Raw genomic sequence first — 22,704 nt, forward strand, 5'->3', positions numbered from 1 at the left:
TTGTACGGGACTGCCTTCTCCCAAAGAGCAGATTATCCTTTCTTCAAATTTGGCCTTTGCTCATCGCCTCTCCCTCTCCAGCAATAGCACGTGGCTCTCGGAGAGCCCAGGAGTGCCGGGGGCCTGTCTCTGAGGATGTCACCCCCGGGCTCTCTCCCTCCCAGCCTCTAATCGTGACCTTGCTTTAGAAGTTTACCCCAGGCTGGGTCAGCTGTAGGTGGGGATTGAACAGCCAGGCTGCTCCTGCCTCAGGACACCTTTTTTCTCCGCTTTTAGCTTCATTCTGTGTTGTCATCTGTGCTCTACCCTTCTTGGGACTCTGCAAAGCTCTTCCCAGCCACCAGCCCTCCATAAACCGACACAGCCGCATGGGACCTGTGAGCTTCCATGGGAAAGTTGCGAGAGGTGGCCATGGCTTCCTGTTTGCTCTTATGACTTCAGACAATTCCAGAGACATTTGCCCGCTTTCGGGTGTGTGGTCAGTCCTGGGGACGCACCGTCCCTCGGGAGCTCTGCCTGCCAGTGGCATTCCCAGTGCTCCATGTCCTGCTCGGGCGTGCCTGCCTCGGGAAGCCCCGTTTAACGCCCCGGTGGCTGCAGGAGCACTGGGCAGCAGATGCTGGCTCCGGACACGCAGGCAGCGGGCCGCAGTTGGGCAGAGGCACTTCCCTTGGGTCTCGACTGTGAGCAGAATGTGGTCATGCCACCTGCGACTGTGCCAGCAATGAAAATGGTCGTCGGCTGCAGGGTGACCTGTCCCTGCTGCAGCGTGAGCCCTTTGTGGTCGCGTGGCTGCTGCTGCTGTGCCGGGAGCATCTGGGGGTTCGGCGCTGTCTGGTCTTGCTGGCCAGTGCTGGATTCCTTTGCCCCCAAAGGCAGCAGAGCTACCTGCTCCATCCCCGATTGCTCCGTCTCTCATTGCTCCCCTTTCAAGAGTAAGATCTAATTTTCTTCTTTGCCACAGACCATCTGTTAGTAGCACCTTCTCAGAAAGCCTTTGTTTCCCTCGTTATTTAGACAGCAGGTGATTATAGCACAGACTTACATTTTTTCCCCTGGATACTTCCCAAATGGTTTGATCTTGTAGTGCCAGCACAGGAGCTCTCTTCTCCAGACAAAGGCATCCCTCCCTCGCCCAGCACAGATGAATTCACCTTCCCTCCCAGGGCTGGCAGGTATGTGATTGCCAGAGAGGGATCTTTCCCTGAGTACGACGGCTCCACAGCTTTTTTTTCCCCCTCTCTAAACTTCCCACCATAAAAATAATTGCCAGTTGTTCAGTAAATTTATCAGCTAATCCTTTTAATTCCACGGTCATATAATCTGAGCCTGCCAATTTGCACAGTGCTGTGTATACTCAGCTCTCCTCTTTTCTCCTGCGTGCTGACAGCTATACGAGGCCCCTGTGCAGTTCAGCTAAATAATGCCTTTAGAGTCGCGCTTTGAAATTCTTTCTTTCTTGGATTTATAGCTGGTGTTTTACCTTATTTCAAATCACTTAGCATTGCTATGTTTGGCAAATTGCTTTGCTGGTTTTCATATTCTTAGGTAGCCTAACAGTTTAGGTGGGCTGTGGTTCTGCAGTCATGCTGAGCTGAGCTGAGCTGAGCTGAATTGAACAGAGCTGAGCTGAGCTGAGCTGAGCTGAGCTGAACTGAACAGAGCTGAGCTGAGCTGAGCTGAGCTGAGCTGAGCTGAGCTGAGCTGGGTGTGGGTGGGCTGCCCTGAGCAGGTCTCACCTCTCCACTGCATAACCTGCCCCGTGCTGGCACTAGTGCTGAGGAGGATGGACTCCAGCTGGGAAACTGATCCCACTGCAAAATAACCTCACCAAAAAAAATCATTAGCTTTAGACAGACTATTACCACCACTCACTGCAGGGCTGACGGAGCTCTAGTGCCAGCCGTGGGAGGGGGTGAAGCATGTGGTTTGGGGCACAACTACCTCTTTCTACAGCAGCTTCCAGTAACATTGGGTTGCAGTGACAGTCTCCCAGTCACCGCTGCAGCGATGTGACGCAGCTGTGGCTGTCACCTCTGCCCCATCGCCGGCCTCGACACCCCCTACATCTCCTCCTGTGTCCACCCAGACGTTTTGTCAAGGGGCTTCCATGCATGCACTTGTTGGAAAAGCAGCAGAGCCAGCGCACGTGGCACGAGGACGTGGCCAGGGCAGGACAGGTCTGTGGGGTGCAGCAGGAGAAGCATTTCATGCGGTGGTGGGTGGTGGGAGAAGCAGCATTCCTCCCTTACGGCTGTAGGAACCATGAGAGCGGCTCAGCTGCAGCACCCGGCAGGCTGAGCTCGGTCAGCGCTGGGCTGCAGTTCACGATGGGGGGTGGTGGTGGTCCGGCCGCTCAGCTGCTAGGAGCTAAATTGGTCAGGTCACACAAGGAGATGTGCTGTGAAACACAACAGAGCACCTTGCAGCCCAGCCTCCACCTCTGCAGTATGAACCCTGCCTCGTTGCCACAGGATGATACCCTGGGACAGCAACTGGTCAGATAAAGAAAAAGCCCGAGATTTGGCACAGGAGGGATGGAACGCTGTTTTCAAACCATGCAGAAAAGCAGCGCCGGTGTCTCCTGACAGAGCTTGCTCACATGCTGCTGTTTCAACAGGCAGTGGTGATCCTTGTAGCTCTGCTGCCTGCAGGTCACGGCTATTTCCTACTCCTTGTGCATGGGAACAAGCCGATGTCTTTCAGGATGACAAACAAATGGCAGCAACTGATGACAGTCTGAGTGCCCCGGGTGATACACAAAGGTTCCTGCATCTGGGATCTTCCATTAAGGACACCCAGAGGACCCCCAGTTTACACACTCTCCCCCTTTCCAAAGCAGCATGCTGCCCATTGCAGCTTCCCATGGCCGCCAGTCGGGAGCTGTGCTTGTTCTCGGGTTGTCAGCTGCTTTCAGAGAGTCCATGTACCGTCTTTTCAATGCTATGGACAGCTCAAATCACATACAGCTTCTCAGCAGCTCATAGATCATGAAACTGTCCATGAAATGGCTTCAGCTGTAATCCCAGGTGTGACTCCTGTTGCTCCCCTTTGTTCCATTAACAACAGGATTTTTTTGCTCTGGTAACATTTCCAGAATCAGCTCTCTGAAGGTGGCTACCTGGGTCCTCCTCGTCTCCTTTCAGTGAGGGACTTTTTTGCCAAAGTCAGTCAGTCAGAACTCGGCAGCAGCACACCGCCCTCCCTCCGAAAGTTGGGAGCTCCTCCTTGCCATCATCGTGACTTAAGAAACTGCAAAGCAGACAGCCGGGTTGCCACAAGGAAATGTTGCCTGTTGGCTGAATGATAGTGTGGTGATTACAGCAATACCCTTTGGAAGATGTTTAACTCGGGAGGATACTCATGCCCAGCTTGAAGCAAGTGAACAATGTCCTCACATGATGCTGTCTGCCCGCTCCACTTGGCACAGGAGCTACGAGAGCGGAGGAAAAGGCCCTGCACAAGCTCCGGGCACAGGCAGTGGAGAAGCTTGCTTGGCACTTCTGAAAGGCAGAAGCACAGCTCTGCTGGCAGCAACAAGCAGCGGGGATGTGTCCTGGCGGCCTCGACAGCCTATTCCTAGCAAAACACATGAGTGCCGCTCTTGTTTCGCTCAGCAGCACGCAAGCGGCCAGAACTGTTCCCAGGGATGATTGTATTTACTGTGGAAGAAGAAAACACACCTTGCTTTGTTTGTGTTTCAGCCTCAGAAATGCTCTGCTCTGTAGACATGATAAAAATAACATTTTAATAACAATTGTATTTTTTTCCACTGTATTGGTGAACGTTGCTGAGCACCCTGACACAGCACTAGAATTACTGTGTGCCGTAATGAGCGCTGCTGGGGGACAGGGTGGCTGCATCCAGGCTGTAACCACCCAGGGAAGGGTCCTGCAGACCTCTGCACGCCATGGGCAGGGGGCTGGTCACTGGCACGGCCCCGGCGTGATGGCCTCTGCACGGCGGGACGTTTCCCCGCTCCCCAGGGCACACGCTGGCTGCCTTAGCAGGTGACAAGGTGACTCCTTAAGGAAAAGGCCTTGCTGGATGAATCTTTACACACCTGAGCACGAGCTGGTGCAAAGCTGTAATGGGCGAGTACGTGAGGGGGCATAAAGGGGAGACACGGTAGGGTAGCTGGTGAGAGAAAAAGATGTTAGAGTCTAGATACAAATGAGCCCTTCGACAGTGCTGAAATCTGTAGACGTACTCCACAGCTTGAGCACCGTGCCCTCTTGAAAAGCCACAAATGACGATGAAGTCAGGCAGAGGAGAGGAAAAGCCAGCACAGCTCCAGGGGATTAAAGCAGTACGTCTGGGATGAAAGAGATATCTGACTTCAAACAAAACCGAACGCGTACCGCGCAGTTGCCATCATTCTTCCGCAGGGCTGTGAAACTGGGACGCCGTGCGCGTGCCGCGCCAAACCGACTCCGCAGGCACCGTGTCGGCACCCTGCTTGAGTGGGTAACACGGCGGAACAAAATCCCGGCGCTCCCAAGCACCGAAGCAACAGTTCTGCGAGCACAGGAGTGTGGTCGGACGTCTGGCGAAGGCACCGGGGAGGCTGCCCGACGGTGAGCGGCCGGTGCTGGACGGTGTTCAGGGTGTCACCAGAAACCCTCCCGTGCCCCGCTGTCCTGGCTGGTGGGGTGTGGTGAGTTTCTGGAAGCCGCTGAGTGGTTTTGGAGAGCGATTTCGCCGTGATCCAAGAGTGGACTGGCACGGGAGCTGGCTGCGGGAGGGACGGGAGCCAACCTTTCGACGACAAGAGTCCCCACAGGGAAACCGGACCCTCTGCTGCGCCGGAGGTATGCACCAGCTGTTCGCAGCTCCTTCCTCCTCCATTTTTCACAGCTTAAGCATTTGCCTGGCACCTCCATTCAGGCACACGGCAAGCCCTCTCGCTTTCCGATCCCTTCCCCTTTTCTAACGCAGGTTTTTATCACTTTGGAAATGTGATACTAAACCTCTGCGGGTGACCTTTCCTAAACTCATCCCTCTTCTTTGTCAGGGAAAGGGGCTCCCCACCTCCCTCGCCTCCTGAACTTTTTAGTACTCATGTTGTTCCCCAGATCTGAGGTACGTTTCTTAAGGTGTATGCTGCCTTTGCTTCACTTAATTAACATCCACTGTTGACACTCTTTCCACATTTCCATTTTGCTTGCTTAGAAGTATCCGTGTCTTTATTTGGGACAATATGAATCAGACTTTGTTTGGACCACTGCCTCTGCAGCCTGGGTTGCGATGGCAGGGCACCGAGGGCAGCCAAGCCCTGGCAGGCTGAGGCGGACGGAGCCGTGATGGCAGCTGCCCCGCAGCCCCCGCCGGCCCCTGACGGTGCATGCCCCTTGCCTCTCCCCACGCCAGGCGAGGAAGACAGCGCCCAGCACTTGCCCACGATGACCCAGGGAGCTGCCGCCGGTCGCTAGGGACCGCCCGGTGCTGCCCCCGCGGCCCGACGCCCCTCACGGCCGAGGGCTCCCTCAGGGACCGCCTCCCTCCCTCCCGCCTCCTTCTAGACGCTTCCGCGCCCCCCGCCACCGCGGCGGCTCTTCCAGCCGGCGGCCCCCCGCCCTCCGCTCCGCCCCGCATGCGCAGTGCGGCGCTGGCGGCGGCGGCCGGGGGAGCGCGGCCGCGGGCGGTTCCGCGCAGGCGCACAGGGCGCGCGCGGTGGGCTGTTCCGTCGCCGCGGCTGCCCCCCCCCCCCCCCCGCCGGCGCGCATGCGCGGCCCGGCGGCGCTGGGGTTCCTTGTCTGCGCCCCCTCCCCGGCGCCCGCGCAAGCGCAGAGCGGGAACGGAGGGGGCGGTCGGGCGCGTTCCGTTGGCAGCGGCCGGTTCCTGTCAGCGGCGGCGGGTGGCGGTGCCCGGTCCCGACGGCGAGCGGAGTCCCCCCCCCCCGGCCTGGCCCGACCCGGTCCCATTCGCGGCCCGGACGTGCGGAGCGCCCCGCTCCCGCCTGCCGGTGTCTCCCCTCCCCACCCCGGGGCGGCGGAGGCAGCAGCGCCCCCCTCCCGGCCCGGCCCCCTCCTCCCGCCGCTCCCCTCGCCCCTGCCGGGCCGCGGAGCTGCGATGCCCTCGGACTTCATCTCTCTGCTCAGCGCCGACCTCGACCTCGAGTCCCCCAAGTCCCTCTACTCCAAGGGTGAGTGTGGCACCGGGCCGGGGAGGCGGGGCCCCCGGGGAGGAGGAGGAGGAGGAGGAGAAGGAGGGGGGGGGGGGGTGTGCCGTCCCCGCGCCGTTAACCGTCGCTAACGGCCGGCTCTGCCTCACGGGCCCGCGGGTCGGGCCGCCCCCTCCCCCCCCCCTCCCGCCTCCTTATCCTGGGGCCGACAGGGAGCTTCGCCCTCCCTGAGGCCTCGCCGCCCGCTCCCCCCCCCCCCCCCCCCCCCCGCCAGCCTGCGGGCTGCACCGGGATGCTCGTCCGCCGGCACCCCCGCCGCGAAGGGGCCCCCGCAGGCCGCGCTGGGGCTGAGCCCGGCTCCCCCGGCCGCATTCCTGACCCGGCCCCGGCGGCCTCAAGAATGTGTCCCGACAGGTTCCTGCGCTCGGGGCCCGGCGGCGGCCCCCCGCGGGAGCGGCGGGGGGCTGCGCGGCCGCCCCCCAGGGCTCCCTCTCTTCCTCCCTCCCTCCCTGCCCGCCGGTACCGGGCCGGGCGCGCGGCCGCGGCCCCGCTGGCCGCCGTTTCCCTCCCCGTTTGGCCGCGCATCCGCAGGGATGCGCGGGCCGAGCCCCGGCAGAGCCCGGGGGCGGACGCTTCGGCCTGCGGGGTTGGGAGCGCGGAGTAACGGGGGGGCGGGGGGGGGATAGGGGCGGCTGGAGATTTCCCGAATAAACTCGTTAAGTTTCTGGAAAAAAGGTTGTAGTGGAAGGAGCGGCCTCGGAGGGGACGTGAAGGTTCAAATTTGGGTTAGAAACTGGCCGAGAGCCCGGGAAACGGCGGGTTTTCGGCACGGCGGTGGGTTACGGTACCGGGGAGTCGAGACCGGCTCCGGGGCGTTAAGTCGGTACATGGGGGGCTCGGGGGGGGAGCAGGGGATGTAACGGCGGCACCGGGGCGGGGGGCAAGCGAACGGGGCGCCTGCGCTCGCCTGGAGCTGAATCCCGGTTTTGACAAGTGCACGGTAACGAGGATGGGGCCGGTGGGAGAAATGTTACGCATTGCACAAGCGTTTAACTCCTTTTCTCCTATTTAAAAGCCTGGAACTCACTGCTAGTAGCTTGTTGAGTGTATCTGCCCCCAGTACGACGGAGGGGGAGCAGTTTGGGGGTGTATGGCAAAAGAAATGGGAAGTCTTCTACTACCCTGAAGCGAAGGTAGCTAATCAGAGTTTAATTTTGTTACAGGAAAGATTAATTTTGTTTTTAGAATTTTTGGAACTAATTGTAATATGCTCATTAATTACCAGTTGTGTGTCATTAGTGCTGAAGCTAAAAGAAATAAAAGGACTTTAATGAATCAAAGCACATCTTTGAAGCTCTCAAACTGCTCTAAGTCATCATGTCGCGGTTTAGAGATCCTAAAGTTATCACCAGTGTATAATAGTCTGTAAATTTTTTTTTAAAGATGTTACGACAGGGGTTTAAGGCTCTCCTGTTACCTAACACATATGTATGCCTATTGGTTTCAGTCCTAGTGAGGGCAATAGAAAGGAAAAAGTGTTTTGAAACCAGTCAGTTCTAATTAAAAAATACAGGTGATAAAATCCCATCAAAACGATGATTTATTGTACTGGAAATTTGAAAAGTGTTAAAGAATTTGTAGAACGCTTAAAACAAAAAGGTTCCACATAAGTTGCGAAATTTCTTCAAGGGCTCATGCTTAACTGAGCAAAACTTGTGAACTCACCAATCTTACCATGAATTCTCAAAATTTTTTATATTTAAAGGACTGGTTGAGTGTCTGTTTTGGGTAGGAACAGGATCTTAAAGTGATTAATTAAGAGTGTATATTTTCTTCCGGTGGTGTTGATGTGGGTTCAGAGCTAGAAAAAGTCCAGAGAAGGATGTTTGATGCTTAGGAGTGGCCATAATGAGCTGCTTGAGCCAAACAAAATGGCATATGGAAGAGGTGTATAAAGCAGTGAATGGTTATAAAGAGGGTAAAGCAAGGCTTGCTTTTCATATTTTGTCATAATAAAAGATCAAGGAGATGTTAAGTTGAGATGCAATTTAATTTAAAATTCTGAACAAATGAATCTACTTTTACAGGATGAATATTTAAGCGATCCTCTTTGCTGTGAGGTATATGCGTATGATTTTTAGCTGGATTTAGGAAAAGGTATTAGTGGTTATCTGATTAATCAGAACACACTTCAGTGTGCCTTTTTTTTTTTTCCTAGATAGATATGGATAAACTTATCCTGTGGACAAATGCTCTGGATCAGAGTGTGAATACAACTGATGAGATAAAGGGAAAGGTCTGAACACAGCGAGAAAGCCACAAATATGCATTTGTGATGAGGGTGTGTTAGGAGCATGTAGTTTCTCATGACTGCTCTCCTTTTAGAAGTGCAGCTACCCCGCAGTTTGGAATCCAACTCGCAGATTGAATTGGGGCCAGTAACTTTTCCTCTGAATTGCATTCCTGTGTGCGCGTCGGGATGGTTGCGGTTTAATGATACCGGTCTTGTAAGTTTGTTGATGACGATTGCTGTAGTGTTTTGGAAATACAAAGATTACCAAAGTGAGAGAAGCTGTAAGATTGGGGTGGCCTTGGGAGTAACTGAGGTTTTCTAACATAAAAACTTTACTGAAATTAAAGTGGAGGAGTCTTAGTGTACTGATTAAAATATGCTTGCCTGCTTGGAAAAGTGAAGTTATGTTTGATCACCCAGTGAGTCAAAATGTGCCTTACGCTAGTGCACTTTTTTTATGATGTGGTTTGTCCCGTTCCCTGGACAGACCGAATGATGTCATTAGTCTGTCCACATGCTATGTGTTAAAGTTTTGGCTTGTTAAGGGTTTTGTTGTTTGTATTCCTTTAAAATGTTAAGCACAACTCCTGAAAGCACACAGACCTAAGGTGGAATGGCAATATGGACAAAGAGAGAGTCGTTAATTTAAAATTTGATCTGATAATGCATTTGAGGTATTTCTTTTCATTTATGCATAGCTTGGGAAAGAGAATATTTTTCTTTGTGTATCTAAATACTTCCAGTTTTTACTCTTGTAGGTGTGGTTGCATGAGCAGTTCCAGCCACTGTGAATTCCCACTTGGCGAGTTAAAGCTGTCTTGTCCCCTGCCTTTTCCTTGCTGCTCTGCTCATGCCAACACTTGGGTGGCCACATAGTGAACTGGATTGGGGAACTGACTGTGTTAAAATTAACTCAGCTTTTCCCTTATTCCTTCTCACCCTTCCCCAGAACAACAAAAAGGAAAAGGGGAAGAGAAATGTAGATTTTTAACTAGGTGAGTGTCCTGGTTATGTTTGCTGTGGGTCTTTGTGAATGGCTTGTGCTGACTCAAGGAAAGGACGTGTAAAAACTAGCAGTGGGGAAGGGTGGGACTCTTTCTTTCAGCAGGAGTGCCAGCTTATATTGGCTTAAAATGATAGTGAAACTGTACTTAAGTCACAGGCCTCTGGAATATGACTGGTTATAGCTGTTAAAAATAAAAGAAACGCGAACTGTTGATTCCAAGGCCTGTTGCGGAAGCTCACCCGCACAGCTCCTGAGGAACTGACTTGGGCGAAGGACTACAGCCTGTCTTCTAATGTGTAATCAATATTTTTGAAAAGCATGGGCTTTATAACCATTGCAGAAGGATGGTATCTCCAAATAAGATGGTAATAGAGATAGAAAAACGTGCATTTTTCTATGCTGAAAATGCTCAGCATGTAACAGGTTTAATTCCCATCTTTACATAACATACTGACCTTTCTGGAATAAAACAACCCAAATGTGCATACAAATTAGTAATGTACTAGAAAAATCATTGGAGCATAAAACCTGAAACCTTGAGGCTAGTTGTTCTGTGGTCGAATATCATATGCAACATTCAAATATAGCAAAGTTCGCTATTCATTGTAAACAGGGAGAGATGAAAAACGGATTAAAGCTGTTCATCAAATGTCAGGTACTAAGTCTGAACCGGTTAAATGTGTGATTAATTTAGCTAATACTTAATTTTGAACAATTACAAAGTAACGTGTGTACTGATAAAGTTGCATTTTTGCACTGCAGCAAGTACAATCAGAACTCTTTATTCATCCCCCTCCCCTGGGTTTGCTTTACACAGCTGAATAACTGTAAAACTGTGAGGCTTTCTGGAACTTGGAAGCAACAAGAAAAATGTTAGTAGTCTCCTGCATAGCTCTTTTGCCTTATAAATGTCATATGGTCAGAACTCAGTTTTCCTCCACGCTTAAATGCTAGATGACCATAATCTACTTGTGTTTACTGAGAACTGTTGATACAGCTCACGGTTTTTGGTGATATTCCCCCCCCCCAATTTTATTCTTTCCATGATTCAAGGGTTAACTCTAATAAAATAGTGACTGAATTATCAGAGGAATGAAACAGATGCTCTATAAAAATATTGAGAGCCTGCTTTTAGTTTTGAACTTTAGAACTAGTACTAGCAGGTTTTAGGAATAAAAATAATACTTAGCTTCTTTTTGTAATAATATTTAGCTTCTTTTTGTAGCTCATAGAAGGTGCTGTGCTGGACAAGCAGCGCTGAGTGTTATGTGAGGGACGGACTATGTACATCCTCCTCTTGCAGCTCTTCCAGCTGCCCCCGGGACATTCTGACTTAAGTCAACCGAAATGGATTCTACCAAAGTTCCTTAAATTATGTGTCAGCCTTGTAAATGTCCGTTTCTACTTTGAATCTTACTAGTTTATTGGCTTTAAGAACAAAACTGTGGAATATGTTCCTGCAAGATGAATATATGTGGTGCTGGGGGTAGGGGGAAGGATTTGGAATTCACAGCTTTTCACACTGTAATTTGAATATTCCAGTGACAGAGCTGTTTAAACAGACCCTTTTCCCGGCCGTCTGTTCTCACCCATGTGCTGTTCTCTGAATTGTGCCAGCGCAATTGTTTTTTGTGGCTGCAAGATGAATGGAATTGGGAAACCAACCTAGAATGAGTATATTGTACTTTCGATAGGATTTTCTAACGTTGTTCTGCTCCCCGGTCTAATTTACTGTGCAGCTGCACAACTAGTGGTGTCAAGATGAGAAAGGGGGTATTGGGGCCCGGGATTAAATGGTGGAGGCAGCAGATGAGGTAGTGCTGCTGAACTGGCTCTGCCATGGAAAGGAATGCCCCTCACGCTGTGCCTTCTGCTGTATTTGCTGTGCCCGTGCTCCTGTGCCGAGACCAGGAAAGCCAGGCTTCCTGCCTGGGCTGGTTTCTTGGGGATGGGTGAGGGAATCCATTTCTGGAGGTTGGGAAGCCGGGCCAGATGCCCCCACCCCTCCCCTGCTGCAGGTGGGTGGCAGAGGGTGAGACTGTTCCGGCCTCAGGTTCTCATCGGGTTGTATCTGAGCATAAACCTGTGGGGTGGATCAAGGAGTAGGAGGAATGAAGAGGAATTAAGTAAGCTTTTTCTTTAGTTATAAGACTAGTTGGATTTTTTCATTGTCAATTTTACTCGTTTTGGATACTTTACATAGTTCTATGAAATTTGTAGATTTTTTTCTGTTAGAGAATCTCTGTACATTGCCCAATTCAAATTTAAATATTCAAAGAAGCCATAATTGGAGAGAAATATATGTCAGTCCCATGGAAGGATTTAAATATTGCAGCGAGGAGCTCGAATCGGACTTGATTTAGTGAGATCTCAGCGTGAGCACGGCAGTGTCGCAGCGATCCGTTTCCCGAGGAGATGGGCTCTGGTGCTTTGGCAGCCGGGGCTGCTCCTGGAGGAGGGCTGCTGTTGAAGCCGGCAGGCCGTGATCAGATGTGCTGGGGTCAGACTTCTTCCACTTGCAAAGTCAAAGGGATACACTTTATTACGTTGTCTTTTAATTTATCAATGTTGGAGGGTTCTCAGGAACCCAGAGGTTGGAAAACTGTCCTGAGTTATTAATTATGCAGATATTTCTGATTGCGGATATCTTTAGAGGAGGACACTTTCCCAATACTTTCCTTCTGTCCACCTTAGTCTTTCTTTTGTTGGCTCATTGCATTCTTTGATACAAGGTTATGCCACTTGGCATCCCTTATTTTGTTTTGTTCTGGAAAGTGCTTTGTGCAGTTTTGACACATGCTCTAACAGTGACCTGAGAATCTTCAGAGTATGAAAATAGTAGGAGTTGAGAGCACTTGTGCTTCACTTAGTTCAGGATCTGTCTCTTTGAAATCCATTATAGCTGCTCATAATGGAAATCCACAGATACTGCTGTTTAGTATAGTCAAGAAGTAGAATTTTTTATCATGTTTCCCAGATTGTAGGTTAAGATTTTTCAATTTTTATAAAGCATCTGATCTTTATTTATAAGTTTTCAACAGCATAGTTACCTTTCGGGGTCTGTTGACTAAAAATGATTGTCAGTCTGGAGCCTTGATCTGATATTTGCACTGGTACACAGATTACTTAGGTTTGTGTGGAAATGTACTTCTTTTGAGTTGGAGAAAATGAAAGAAGGAATGCTTGCTTTTATACAAAAAGGCAATGGTCTGAATTCACTCTGAAGTTTAGATATGCTGGTAAACCCCAGCAGGAGCTGATGAGTGGCCAAAGTGCAGGTGAAGTAAGGTATGTGGTCATGTCTTTGCAGTTTATCATGTTTGTTATCTTCTCTGTGTTTATGTAAAGAGTAAACTGATGAGGTTGAGTGTTCAGACAAATTTTGGCTTTCTCATCAGCAAGTACAGCAATTATTTTAGGAACTGACTGAAATGAACTCTCAGATCTAACTTTGAACTGTGTTGTAATAGCAGATTCTAATGGGCATGTAGTAAAATCTTAAGTAACTGCTCTTTCCAAAAGCATGCAGTGCTTTAGCAGTGTTTGAAATGTAAATGCTTACCATCAGTTACCTTATGTTACTAACTCATGTGGCTCTGAGTGATCTGTGTGGTGAGTATCACTGCCCTGGACTAAGAGGAATGTTTTCACTATTTACATAAATATGCTCTGAAGAATCGTTCTCCAATTCCCCTTGATTACTTGTCCCTCCAGCAGCTGGAAGGGTCTTACAGTTGCTTTGTAAATAATTAGAAAGAGTTTTTACAAAGTTTATAAAACTAATGCAATATGCCAAAGTAATACAAAGTTTTGATACTAAAAGCAGATTTGAGTTGCGGTGAAGTTCAGGCTGTTTGGCAAAGAAAGGGAAGATGGATAGCAGTTCCTGTCAATGCCCAGGCAAGGTGAAGCATATAGGAAAGAAAGACATTTAAAGACAGTAATAAAAAGTTTTCAAATGATGGGAGTTCCACTCCCGTTCAGAAAAACTGACGTTACAAGCCAGTTGTTTCAGTCTCTCGTCGTCTAGAGGCGTGACTTTTTTTTTTGTATGGATTCACTCAGCAGAAGAATCTGTAAGTTTTGATAGTGGCACTACAGAGTGATTGGAAAATAATAAGCTGCAGAGTTCAGTAGCTTCTGTTAACTATGACAGTTTCTGTTTTCTTGTGTGTAAGGGAACATGACCTACTAATGTGACTGTTAACTGACAGTGGTCATGCAAGCTGCTTTGTAAAGTGGGGCAGGAAGATGCGAGCTGTAAGTGACAATCTGCCTCTGTTAAATTCCCATTCCACTTCCCTCGGTGCTTGTCCTCGGGGAATGTTGGTGGCAGCAGCGGCTCCGGGGCTGCAGGCTGTGGCAGAGCTCGTGCCAAGGAGTGTTGCACATCTGTACGTTTGAGTAACACGAGTCCCACCAACAAGGCCCGTTTCACAGCAGCTGGGGTACGTCTGCCTTGGCGGTGAGGTTCCTTTGTGTGTGTGCGCATGTGTCTGCTTAGCTGTTTGGGGTAGAGCAGGAGTATCTGGAATCTTACTCAGTTCTTTTTTGACTTGTGGTTAGTTTTTGGATTCAGCAAGAAATTCCACAGTCCAATTGTATATTTGGTGAAGAAATATTTCTTGTCTTCCACTTCAAGTTTACTCTGTCTTCAGTTTAGTATTAGGAATGAGGAGGTCTCTTGGTTTAAAATATTTGAGTATGTTTCTTGGGGAGGGGGGGAAAAGGTGGCCTAGTTTGGAATACATATTCCCATTAAAGCAGACTTACTGAGGAACTTACAATTACAGTGCTTCATAGTCTTGGTTTTATCTTGTACGTAAATGCTACAGACCCCAGGAATCTGATTTAGTTTAAACTTCTGAAAACAATCAGATGTCCCTGTTGTGCAGGGGCTGGGAGAGGAGCAGGGTGAGTACTTCTGGAGGCAGTGCCAGCTTTCAGTCACACAGTCATTGAGCTTGGCAGGGACCTCTTGAGATCATCTAATCCAAATCCCTGGCTCAAGCTGTGCCAGCTAGAGCAGTCTGCCTGGGACCATGTCCAGTTGGGTTTTGACTGTCTTCATGGATGGAGACTCCACAACCTCTCTGGGCAACCTGTGCCAGCGTTTGGCTACTTTCATGGTTAAGATGGAATTCAGTGTGCTTTAATTGGTGCCCATTGCCTCTTATCCTGTCACTGGGCACTGCTGAGAAGAGTCTCTTGTTCCCTCCCATCAGCTATTTCTACACGTGGATAGGATTCCTGAGGCTTCTCTTCTCTGGGCTCAACAGTCCCAGGTGTTTCAGCCTCTCCTTGTGTGAAAGATGCTTCAGGCCCTTCATCTTTGTGGCCCTGAATGCATGTCAGTCTGTGAATTCTGAGCAGCTTTTACTGTTGGGGGGTTTGTGAGTTCCCACATCAGAAATTCTCACATCTAGTGTTATGTTGCAGTCTTTTTCTTATTGGGACACTAAGTCAGGTTTTTTCCTCTTGAATATAGCAGTTTATTTTCCTGTACATTGAGATCTTGTATCCCGTTATCAGTTTTGCTGAGGTTCGTATGTACCATGTTCAAAACCTATGGGAGATGTGACTGCCATGTTGCTGCCTTAAGACACTTGTTTACACTTGTTTATGAAGAGCGTGTTCCTTTGTAAGTGACTTTCTGGGCACTTCTGGAGTCCCTGTGCTCCAGGCACATGCGGCACATTCAGTGGTTTTAAGCTTCTCTCCTGTGTTTATTAGTGATAGAGAAAGAACTTCCATCGTCTCCTGTCTGTAAGTACACTTGTGTGAGCGTGATCAGTGCCCTTCCTTAGCCTGTGCGCAGATTTCATTTGGGAGTAAATCTTACTTTGTTTTCTTTTAAGGGCATCTGAATTCTAGATGGGGCCATCTGCCTCACCTTGAAACTTGAACTGCACCTGGAATGGAGTTGCTCTTTAATCAGATGGGGAAATAATTTGGTTTCTTATTTTGTGGCCTGAAAGGATTCTGTTTAAGCTTCAGTAATTCAGTTAAGTTATTTGCTGCCACTTAAGTAAAAAAGGTGCTTTTGGAGGTGTGGTAGCAAGGAAGGGATTACATTGTTTTGAGTAAATTTAAGTGCTCCTTGCCATGCAGGTATTTAAATACTTTAATACAATAGCAAAAGAATTCATGTAGGAAGATTACTTTCTGCACCTGAGCCAAGGAATCTACAGCCTTTATATTTACTGAATTCAGATTTTAGACATAGAGGAAGGACAGCTGAAGTACTCTGTGCTTCTGAAACAAACACATTGTTTCAAAGTAGTGGGATACTAGTCTTCTGTTGAAGAAACTCTTTGAGTACAAGTTTCGTGCCCCCCCCCCCCCCCCCCGCGAAGTCCAGTAAGGAAAGACAACTTAATCAAGCTGAAGAGATCTTTAAGTATAACAGCGTATGACTTTTGAGAAGCTGGCCATAGCAGACTACAAAATAGTTCAGTTTATTGGGGAGTGGGGTGGGATAGTCCTAGGCAAGGGGTGTTGGAATCTCCAAAAGCTTTTAACAGGTGCACTATATCCATCCAGATGTGACCTTTATCTGCACACTTGCCAATTACCCCCATGAACTTTAATCCTCAGTGGACTTCCCTTCCTTTATATTGTCTTTCCTTGAATCAGTGTCAAGCTTTAGCATATACAAGGTGTTACACACCTTGTGAGTGAAGGGGAGAGGGTTATGAAAGCCATGAATGGTATAGCACAGAGAAACAGGCTGTTTGTTTTCTTTTTCCTGTGCACCATTTAATTGTGGGAACAATTGACAGATGTTTTGGGTGGTAGAAGATGGTTCAAGAAGCTGTTAAGATTTGTAGAGGATGTATTTATTTAGGGAAGCCTGTAAACCAGGGAGTTAGTCTGTAGCTGGTTATTATAATACCTTCCAAACTCTGACAGAAGTACTTTTCTAAACTTACTGGTTCTTCTAAACTTTTCCCTACAGTTTGCTGCTGTCAGAGGTGAGATGTGGGCTAATCAATATTTAGTTTGATTTGTTACAACCGTCTTCCAGGTTTTACATAACTTGGCATTTCCAGAGCAGTTAAACACTGATTCTTTCACTGCTGTCTCCCTCAATTCCAGTGGGGTTTTAGCTCTGTAGTATGGAAAGGAATCTTTTATCCAGCTTTTGCTGTTAAATGGTTGGCTTAGGTTCCCACTTGTCTCCTGAGAGTCATGTGTGAACATATTTGGAGAAGAACTTGCTTAATAATTTCAAAACCTGTTTTTACAAACAACTTGCATCTGTTTCCTTGAGGAATTCCTTCCAGGTGCAATATTGATATCACAGGTTTGCCTGTAGCTGAGGATGCACCTCCTGAGTTGCAGCTGCCTTTATCTGCAGTCTGAGGGGGGCTTGGTGTGTATTGGCACCGTGTGTGAGGGAGAACAAAGGGCTTGCAGAGCCCGAGATGGAACTGTAGCACCTTGTGCCCGATGACAGCTTGCTTTGAACAAATGCTGTCCGTAACACGTGCTTCTGCTGTGTCATTCAGGCTCACTAAAAAGGATTTTATTTATAATCTTCTTTTTTTCCCCCTTTCCTCTTTTTTTTTCCAATTTCCGGCATGAGCATGTTCAGAGTAGCTGCTCTTAGTGCTAAACGTGACGTAAAGCTGAGCAGGCGACCTGGGACTCGTGTGCCGGGCTCCGAGATGCCTCGTGAGCGTGTGAAATGTGTGTAACGCGAGACAGCCTGGATGCTTCACTTTCAGTGTTTTTTTTAACATGGATGCAGTTTTACCTCCTAATCTGGGATGTTGCAATATCAGAGAGTGAAGTTGGTGAAATACAAGAGTCTTGGGCTCCATCGCTTTCTCTTTCACATACCTGATTAGCCAGTTTATGAGAAGTTGTGATACAGCTGTCAGGCTTTCAGCAGAGCTTTCTTTTAGCTGTGCCAAGGAGTACTGTTTATTAAACATGACTGCATGTTTGTTTTTAAAAATTATGTTTATCATCAAACATAGTAGTTGAATTATGACTAGAAACCAAAATGATGGTAGGAAGCATAATTATTTCTCAGTTTTGGGGATGATGAAAGAAAATACCTTTTAATGTCAGTATCTTATTAAAATGAGTAAAGGGAGGGAGGTGTGAAGGTGGTTTATGGGCTCAAGGTGCTAGACATCATGCTAGGAGTTACTAGGACATGTCAAGTCTCATGAACATAGCCTCTACACCCAGGTTTATAATAAAATACTAAGTTGGAGAGATGGTTGCAATGTGCTGAAAGTCTGTCTGAGTACCTGTACACTTTTATTCTTCTAGGTCAAATGTTGTGGCAGAGCCTCAAAAGAAAAAAGTGCATATACTTTTCATTGCTGGTATTGCATTTCTTGTTCTACAGCAAATGTAAGAGAAGGGAAAAATAACCCCATTGGAAAAAATTGTGCAAACCTGAAAAGGCTGAGAAATGTTCTGAGACAATAGTAAATCGAGGGTCAGGTGGACTTCTGTGTATCTCTGAATTCGGCTGGTGCCCTGCGCCTGCAGAACTAGCATAACTGGCTGGAGCGCCCAAGTACTTCTGTTTCTGGTGAACTTGGATTTTTGAAACAATAGCAGTGTTTTAAAGTGGATGATAAATAGCTTTTATGGATATTCTTTGGTCATACTGTATTTGGGTTTCTTTGAGTATTTGAGAAATGAAGTCTTTGTAGTGATGGATTGTGAACATGGGGAGAAAACCAACCATCCTTAAAAAGCAGTTTAGTATAGAATCGCAAATAAAGAAATGCCAGTGTTATAACAACTGTTTATAACAGTGTTATATGGCAAAATGAGGTTGTTTGAATTCCTTAATTGAATTTTCATACCTATCATATTTGGATTCTTTCCAAACATAAGCTTAGCTTGGTTTCCTGCATGCTCAAAAATTAAAACATGGCAACATTGGATTTATTTCTTTTTTAATTCTTCAGGTGTGAATGGATTGATTTTTTTTTCTTGTTATTCCTCTCATTTTGGGTTGTTTGAGAGAAATGTGCATCTTTAAATACTACTCCTCATATGTGGTAGAGCCTTTCAGATATGTTACTGAAGGGTTTAGCTGTTTAGCAGAGTGGTACCCTGTTACTTACGTTCATGAACGTGCAGTTCTGTCAGTCCTTAGTTGCTCTGCCTTGTCCACTGTGGTATCTTAGTAGTATCTTTTGAGTTCTTGGGGTTTTGTCTGGAATTTACGACTGCATAGGATAGACTTTTCGGTAGGTCATTATTGGTCCATTTCTTGAACTGACAATTACTAAATAATGTTGTTCTCTTTTTCTGAGATGTGTAAAATTGGATGCAAACAAGACACAGGATTTATACTGCCTGTCTACATTTATAAAAGTACTCTTTGGGCTGTGAATGGGGATGACTGAAACACAGCCAGGAAAGCTTTATTTGATATTTGGATGAATGCCATAAATAGAATTCAGCTAACACATGCCTTTGTCAGTTGTTGAAATTCAACTTTAAAAGGATTAATTTCTCAACCCTACCCTGCTGTGCAGAATCCTGAATATTGAGATTAACAGCTTTTCTGAAGGTTGGTGGAATACTGCAGTAACTGATTTTTGTTCAGTTATGAATTGCTTGCAAAATTAACTTTTTCATACTAGCATTTTTGGTACCAATACTTGTGCTTTAAAAAAAAATGCAAGGATCAACTTTTAGCTTTCATTTTTATTTTTAAGTACAAGAAATAATGATATTACAGTTGCAATAAAATTTGAATGACTTTGGTGGTTAATAATATATTACCGATCATCTTTCTTTAAAACAGAAGTGGCTGTCTTCCATCAAACTCTTCTTCACTAACCCACTCCAATGCGCATTCCAGTGTTGGAGTAGCAGCATTTGCAGGCCAGGTTTGGATTTTACGGTGCCCGGTGCTACATCATCAACAGGGAGTGCTCAGATCCTCTACTGATTCTTCAGAGTGGAGCTGCACCAATATAAGCTTTTCAATCATAAAGTTTTCTAGTGCAGGCTGAACCATGGCATCTGCCTCTCCCTATGTGCTCATGAATTGTGTTGATTTAGGGTTTGCTTCTTTTGTCTGAAGCCAGAGGGAACTGGAAGGAAGATTTTTCTGTTTGGCTGTGTAAAACATCCTTGTATACACTGCAGTTTCTTTGAAAACCTGCCACTGTTGCTGTAGCAGCAATATAGTTCTGCCAGTATTGACAATAACAGGAGCACTGGCGGGAAGACTCGCTTCCAGTCCTTTACTGCTTTACCATCTACAGACACTCTGAATAGAGCGTGGCAGATAGAGGGAGGGAATAGTCCTCTGTAGTTCATTTCCACTGTCCTCTGTTTAGTGGTGCTGCTGCAATGAAGGCACCAGTGCAGTGTCAGGAAGCATGCTGGGTGTCTTGCTGACGTACCTTTGTTTGAGAGCTGTCTGAAAAATAGTGGCTTAGGTAGCGTTGGGGAGCTTAACCTGGAACATGTTAATGTCTACAAGAACAGAAGGAAGTAGTCTTCACATATTTTAGGTTACACTGTTAATTTGAACTGAGTCCTGTGTTTAATCACATTATTCTGAGATGTACTCAAAGACATGAAATAAAAGCATTATTTTAGTGTTACCTAGTGGATTGAGCACTGGGTAAGACAGACTCAATTGTGTCCCGCTGCTGGCTGGGGAGCCTCGTGAGCTACGTTCTTCCTATGGCTCAGTTTCTGCATTTGCAAAAATAGGAGTAATCAGACTGACAGCTTTGTAAATTGTTTAAAGGTCTCTGCATCAAGACTACATCCTTCTGCTCAGCTTCGCTAAGTATAGGCTTTTTCTTGCTCTTTGGCTTTTGCCATGCAGTTATGCAGCAAGTATCTTTATGGTTTAGTGGGACTTGGCAGTGTTAGGTTTACGGTTGGACTTGATCTTAGTCTTTTCCAACCTAAATGGTTCTGTGATTCTTTGAACAGTTGCTGCATTTTATCTACTCTTATGTATGGTCGAGTAGGGTTTTCCCTTCTTGCTCTGTGTGAAACTTAAACCTGTCTTCAGGGCTGTTTGCTTCACTTTAACTACTGCTAAGCAAGCCTGTGTTAAGTCTACTGAAGTTGCAAAGATGTTAGGAAATACAGAAACTATCATAGTCTGTTAAAAGAGGATTTATGATATATTACAGATACAGAACAAAAGCTGATTTACTCCTTACATTTTCTATTCTTCCTCCAAATCGTTTTTGTAACTTTATCATATAAAATCTGTGCTGTACCTTAAGCAGAGCTGCCATTGTCTGCAGTTGTTATGGGTGATTCTCACTTCTGTGAGTGAGAGTTTGGATCTCCTGTGGAGTACTCAAAAAAACCCAAAAAACCCAAACAAAAAAACCCAAAAAACCCAAACAAAAAAACCAAAACAAAAACCAACACAAAAACAAAGGAACAAAACCCGAAACCCCAACAACAACAAAACCACCACACTGAAGTAGAAAGTACTTTAGTGGTCACAGATTCATCTGGCCTGTGCCTATCTCAGCCTGTTTCTGTTCTGTTTTTATGCACTAGGCACTCTGTCTTTCTTCCAGTTGCCTTTCTCAGACTCTCAAAGCTTCCTCTGTTGAGCTTCTTACTGAGTCCTCGTTATCCTGCCTTGGCTTCCCGTCTGTGCAGTCCCTGTTGCTGTGCCATGTGCCAGGCCCCTTATCAGCGTGCTGTCTCGTGGAGCAACAGTTCTTACACTGTTCCACTGGCTGTGCACAAATTCTGTTTCATTTGCACAAAGGTAGAGGTGTGTATTCTCCATGTAGCTGTAATAATGTTTTGTCTTGCTGGCTTGGAGACAACAAGGCAATAGACTGTCTATATTTTCACTGCAGAATTTACTCCGGTGGGTTCTGATGTTACTTCTCCCAGTTTAGCCTAGGTGAAGCAAGAGTGGTCACTGCGCTGTGTAAACGTGGAGTTTCTGTGTTGGTTCTACTGCCCGTTATACTTGAGGGTGGCCTAAGATTTCTGAAATGTATCTTCTCTGCTCTGTGCTGTAATAACCAAACTTGGTCAGTAAATTATTTTCCTGGGATCTGTGGGAGAACCTGTTGGTCTTTGGTGGATGTATGGAGAGAGCGGTGGGGAGGGCCAAGAACTGGAAGGTTCATCAGCTGGCTCTTAGAGGTTCTTCCTGACAAGTGAAATAGTTTGCTTCTAAGTATTCACAGAATCACAGTATTCCCACAACCCAAGCTTTTGTATACAGAAAAATCCATGAGGGTCACATGACACTAACATTTTGCAACAAAGCAAGGCTTTGATTAGATGTTGAATATTTAGAGCTGATGTAACACTCCCCCTGTTCCCCCCCATCATTCTTTAAAAACTCTTTGTGAACTAAGCTATTGTGGTGGAATTGGTGGGATACAATAAACTCAACCACTAAACTATATTGTCTGTCATAGACACTGGACTTTGAGTAGACCAGAACTTCATGTCAAATAAACCACAAGGTCTTCTGGCAGATGGAGAGCCCTAGATTTTTCAGGTGTAGAATAGATTTTTGTTTTAGCCTTTCTTACCCACAAAAGTTTCTGAATGATACTCAGTTATGTATATAGCTTTATTAAAAGGCAGCTACTTTTGGAGTGAGGAGTGACAGGCGCTTAGTTGACATTTGGTTTAGCCCAAAACTGTGTCTTAACATGAACTTATCAGCGTCACAGAATCTTTATACGTGTGTGTGTGGGTGCTCTGAACTTGAATGTGCATGCTTAGCTGGGGATATGGTGGAATATGGACACTGTTATTTTTTTCCTTTATTGAGTTTCTTTAATTTGCTGAGCATGTGTGCTCTGCTTTACTTTTCTCACCTACCTCCTGTGTAGCAGAGGCTACTTGCAGGTTCATGTATTTCTAATTGTTTTTTAATCTTAGTTCCATATAAACAACTCTCTTTGCCTGTTTGCTTGCTTGTTTTTTTTGATCAGCTTAGAGTACATCATTAGAAGAGATTTCTGCTTGGATGCTGCCAGCTGATTAGAAGAGTACACCAAGGTTTTGTCTAATCTCTGGTGTGACTGTCATGTGCTGCAGCAAGGAAATGGCTTTGGGAGAAGCAGCCAAATCTGTACGGGTATTAAAACATGTTGAGGAGGCTAGTATCAGTGGGGATCAAAGGGGCAGCCATTCGGTGCAGGGAGCTTATTAAAAGACAAGGATTAACTTTGCTGTTGTTCATGAGGTCATAGAAGTGCTAAGGGATTTCCAGGATGTACCCTACCCTTAAAGGCAAGTGGAAAATGCCCCGTCTCTGCCCAGACTGTGAACAAT

The 22,704-nt window shown here is 46.8% G+C and overlaps 1 protein-coding gene across 5 annotated transcripts in view; it reads left to right on the forward strand.

The window, feature by feature from the left end:
- Window positions 1–5,738: 5,738 nt before the first annotated feature.
- NFAT5 (nuclear factor of activated T cells 5) overlaps window positions 5,739–22,704 on the forward strand; it is a 72,274-nt gene continuing 55,308 nt past the window's right edge. For 4 of the 5 annotated variants that reach the window (XM_074881640.1, XM_074881643.1, XM_074881641.1 and 1 more), the window contains exon 1: window positions 5,739–6,145. In XM_074881640.1, coding sequence (XP_074737741.1) covers window positions 6,073–6,145 — 73 coding nt within the window. In that variant the 5' untranslated portion in view covers window positions 5,739–6,072. The remainder of the gene's footprint in view (window positions 6,146–22,704) is intronic. The other variant, XM_074881645.1, reaches the window with a different exon arrangement.

Source organism: Strix uralensis, chromosome 12, assembly GCF_047716275.1.
Source record: "Strix uralensis isolate ZFMK-TIS-50842 chromosome 12, bStrUra1, whole genome shotgun sequence".
NCBI classification, from domain to species: Eukaryota; Metazoa; Chordata; class Aves; order Strigiformes; family Strigidae; genus Strix; species Strix uralensis.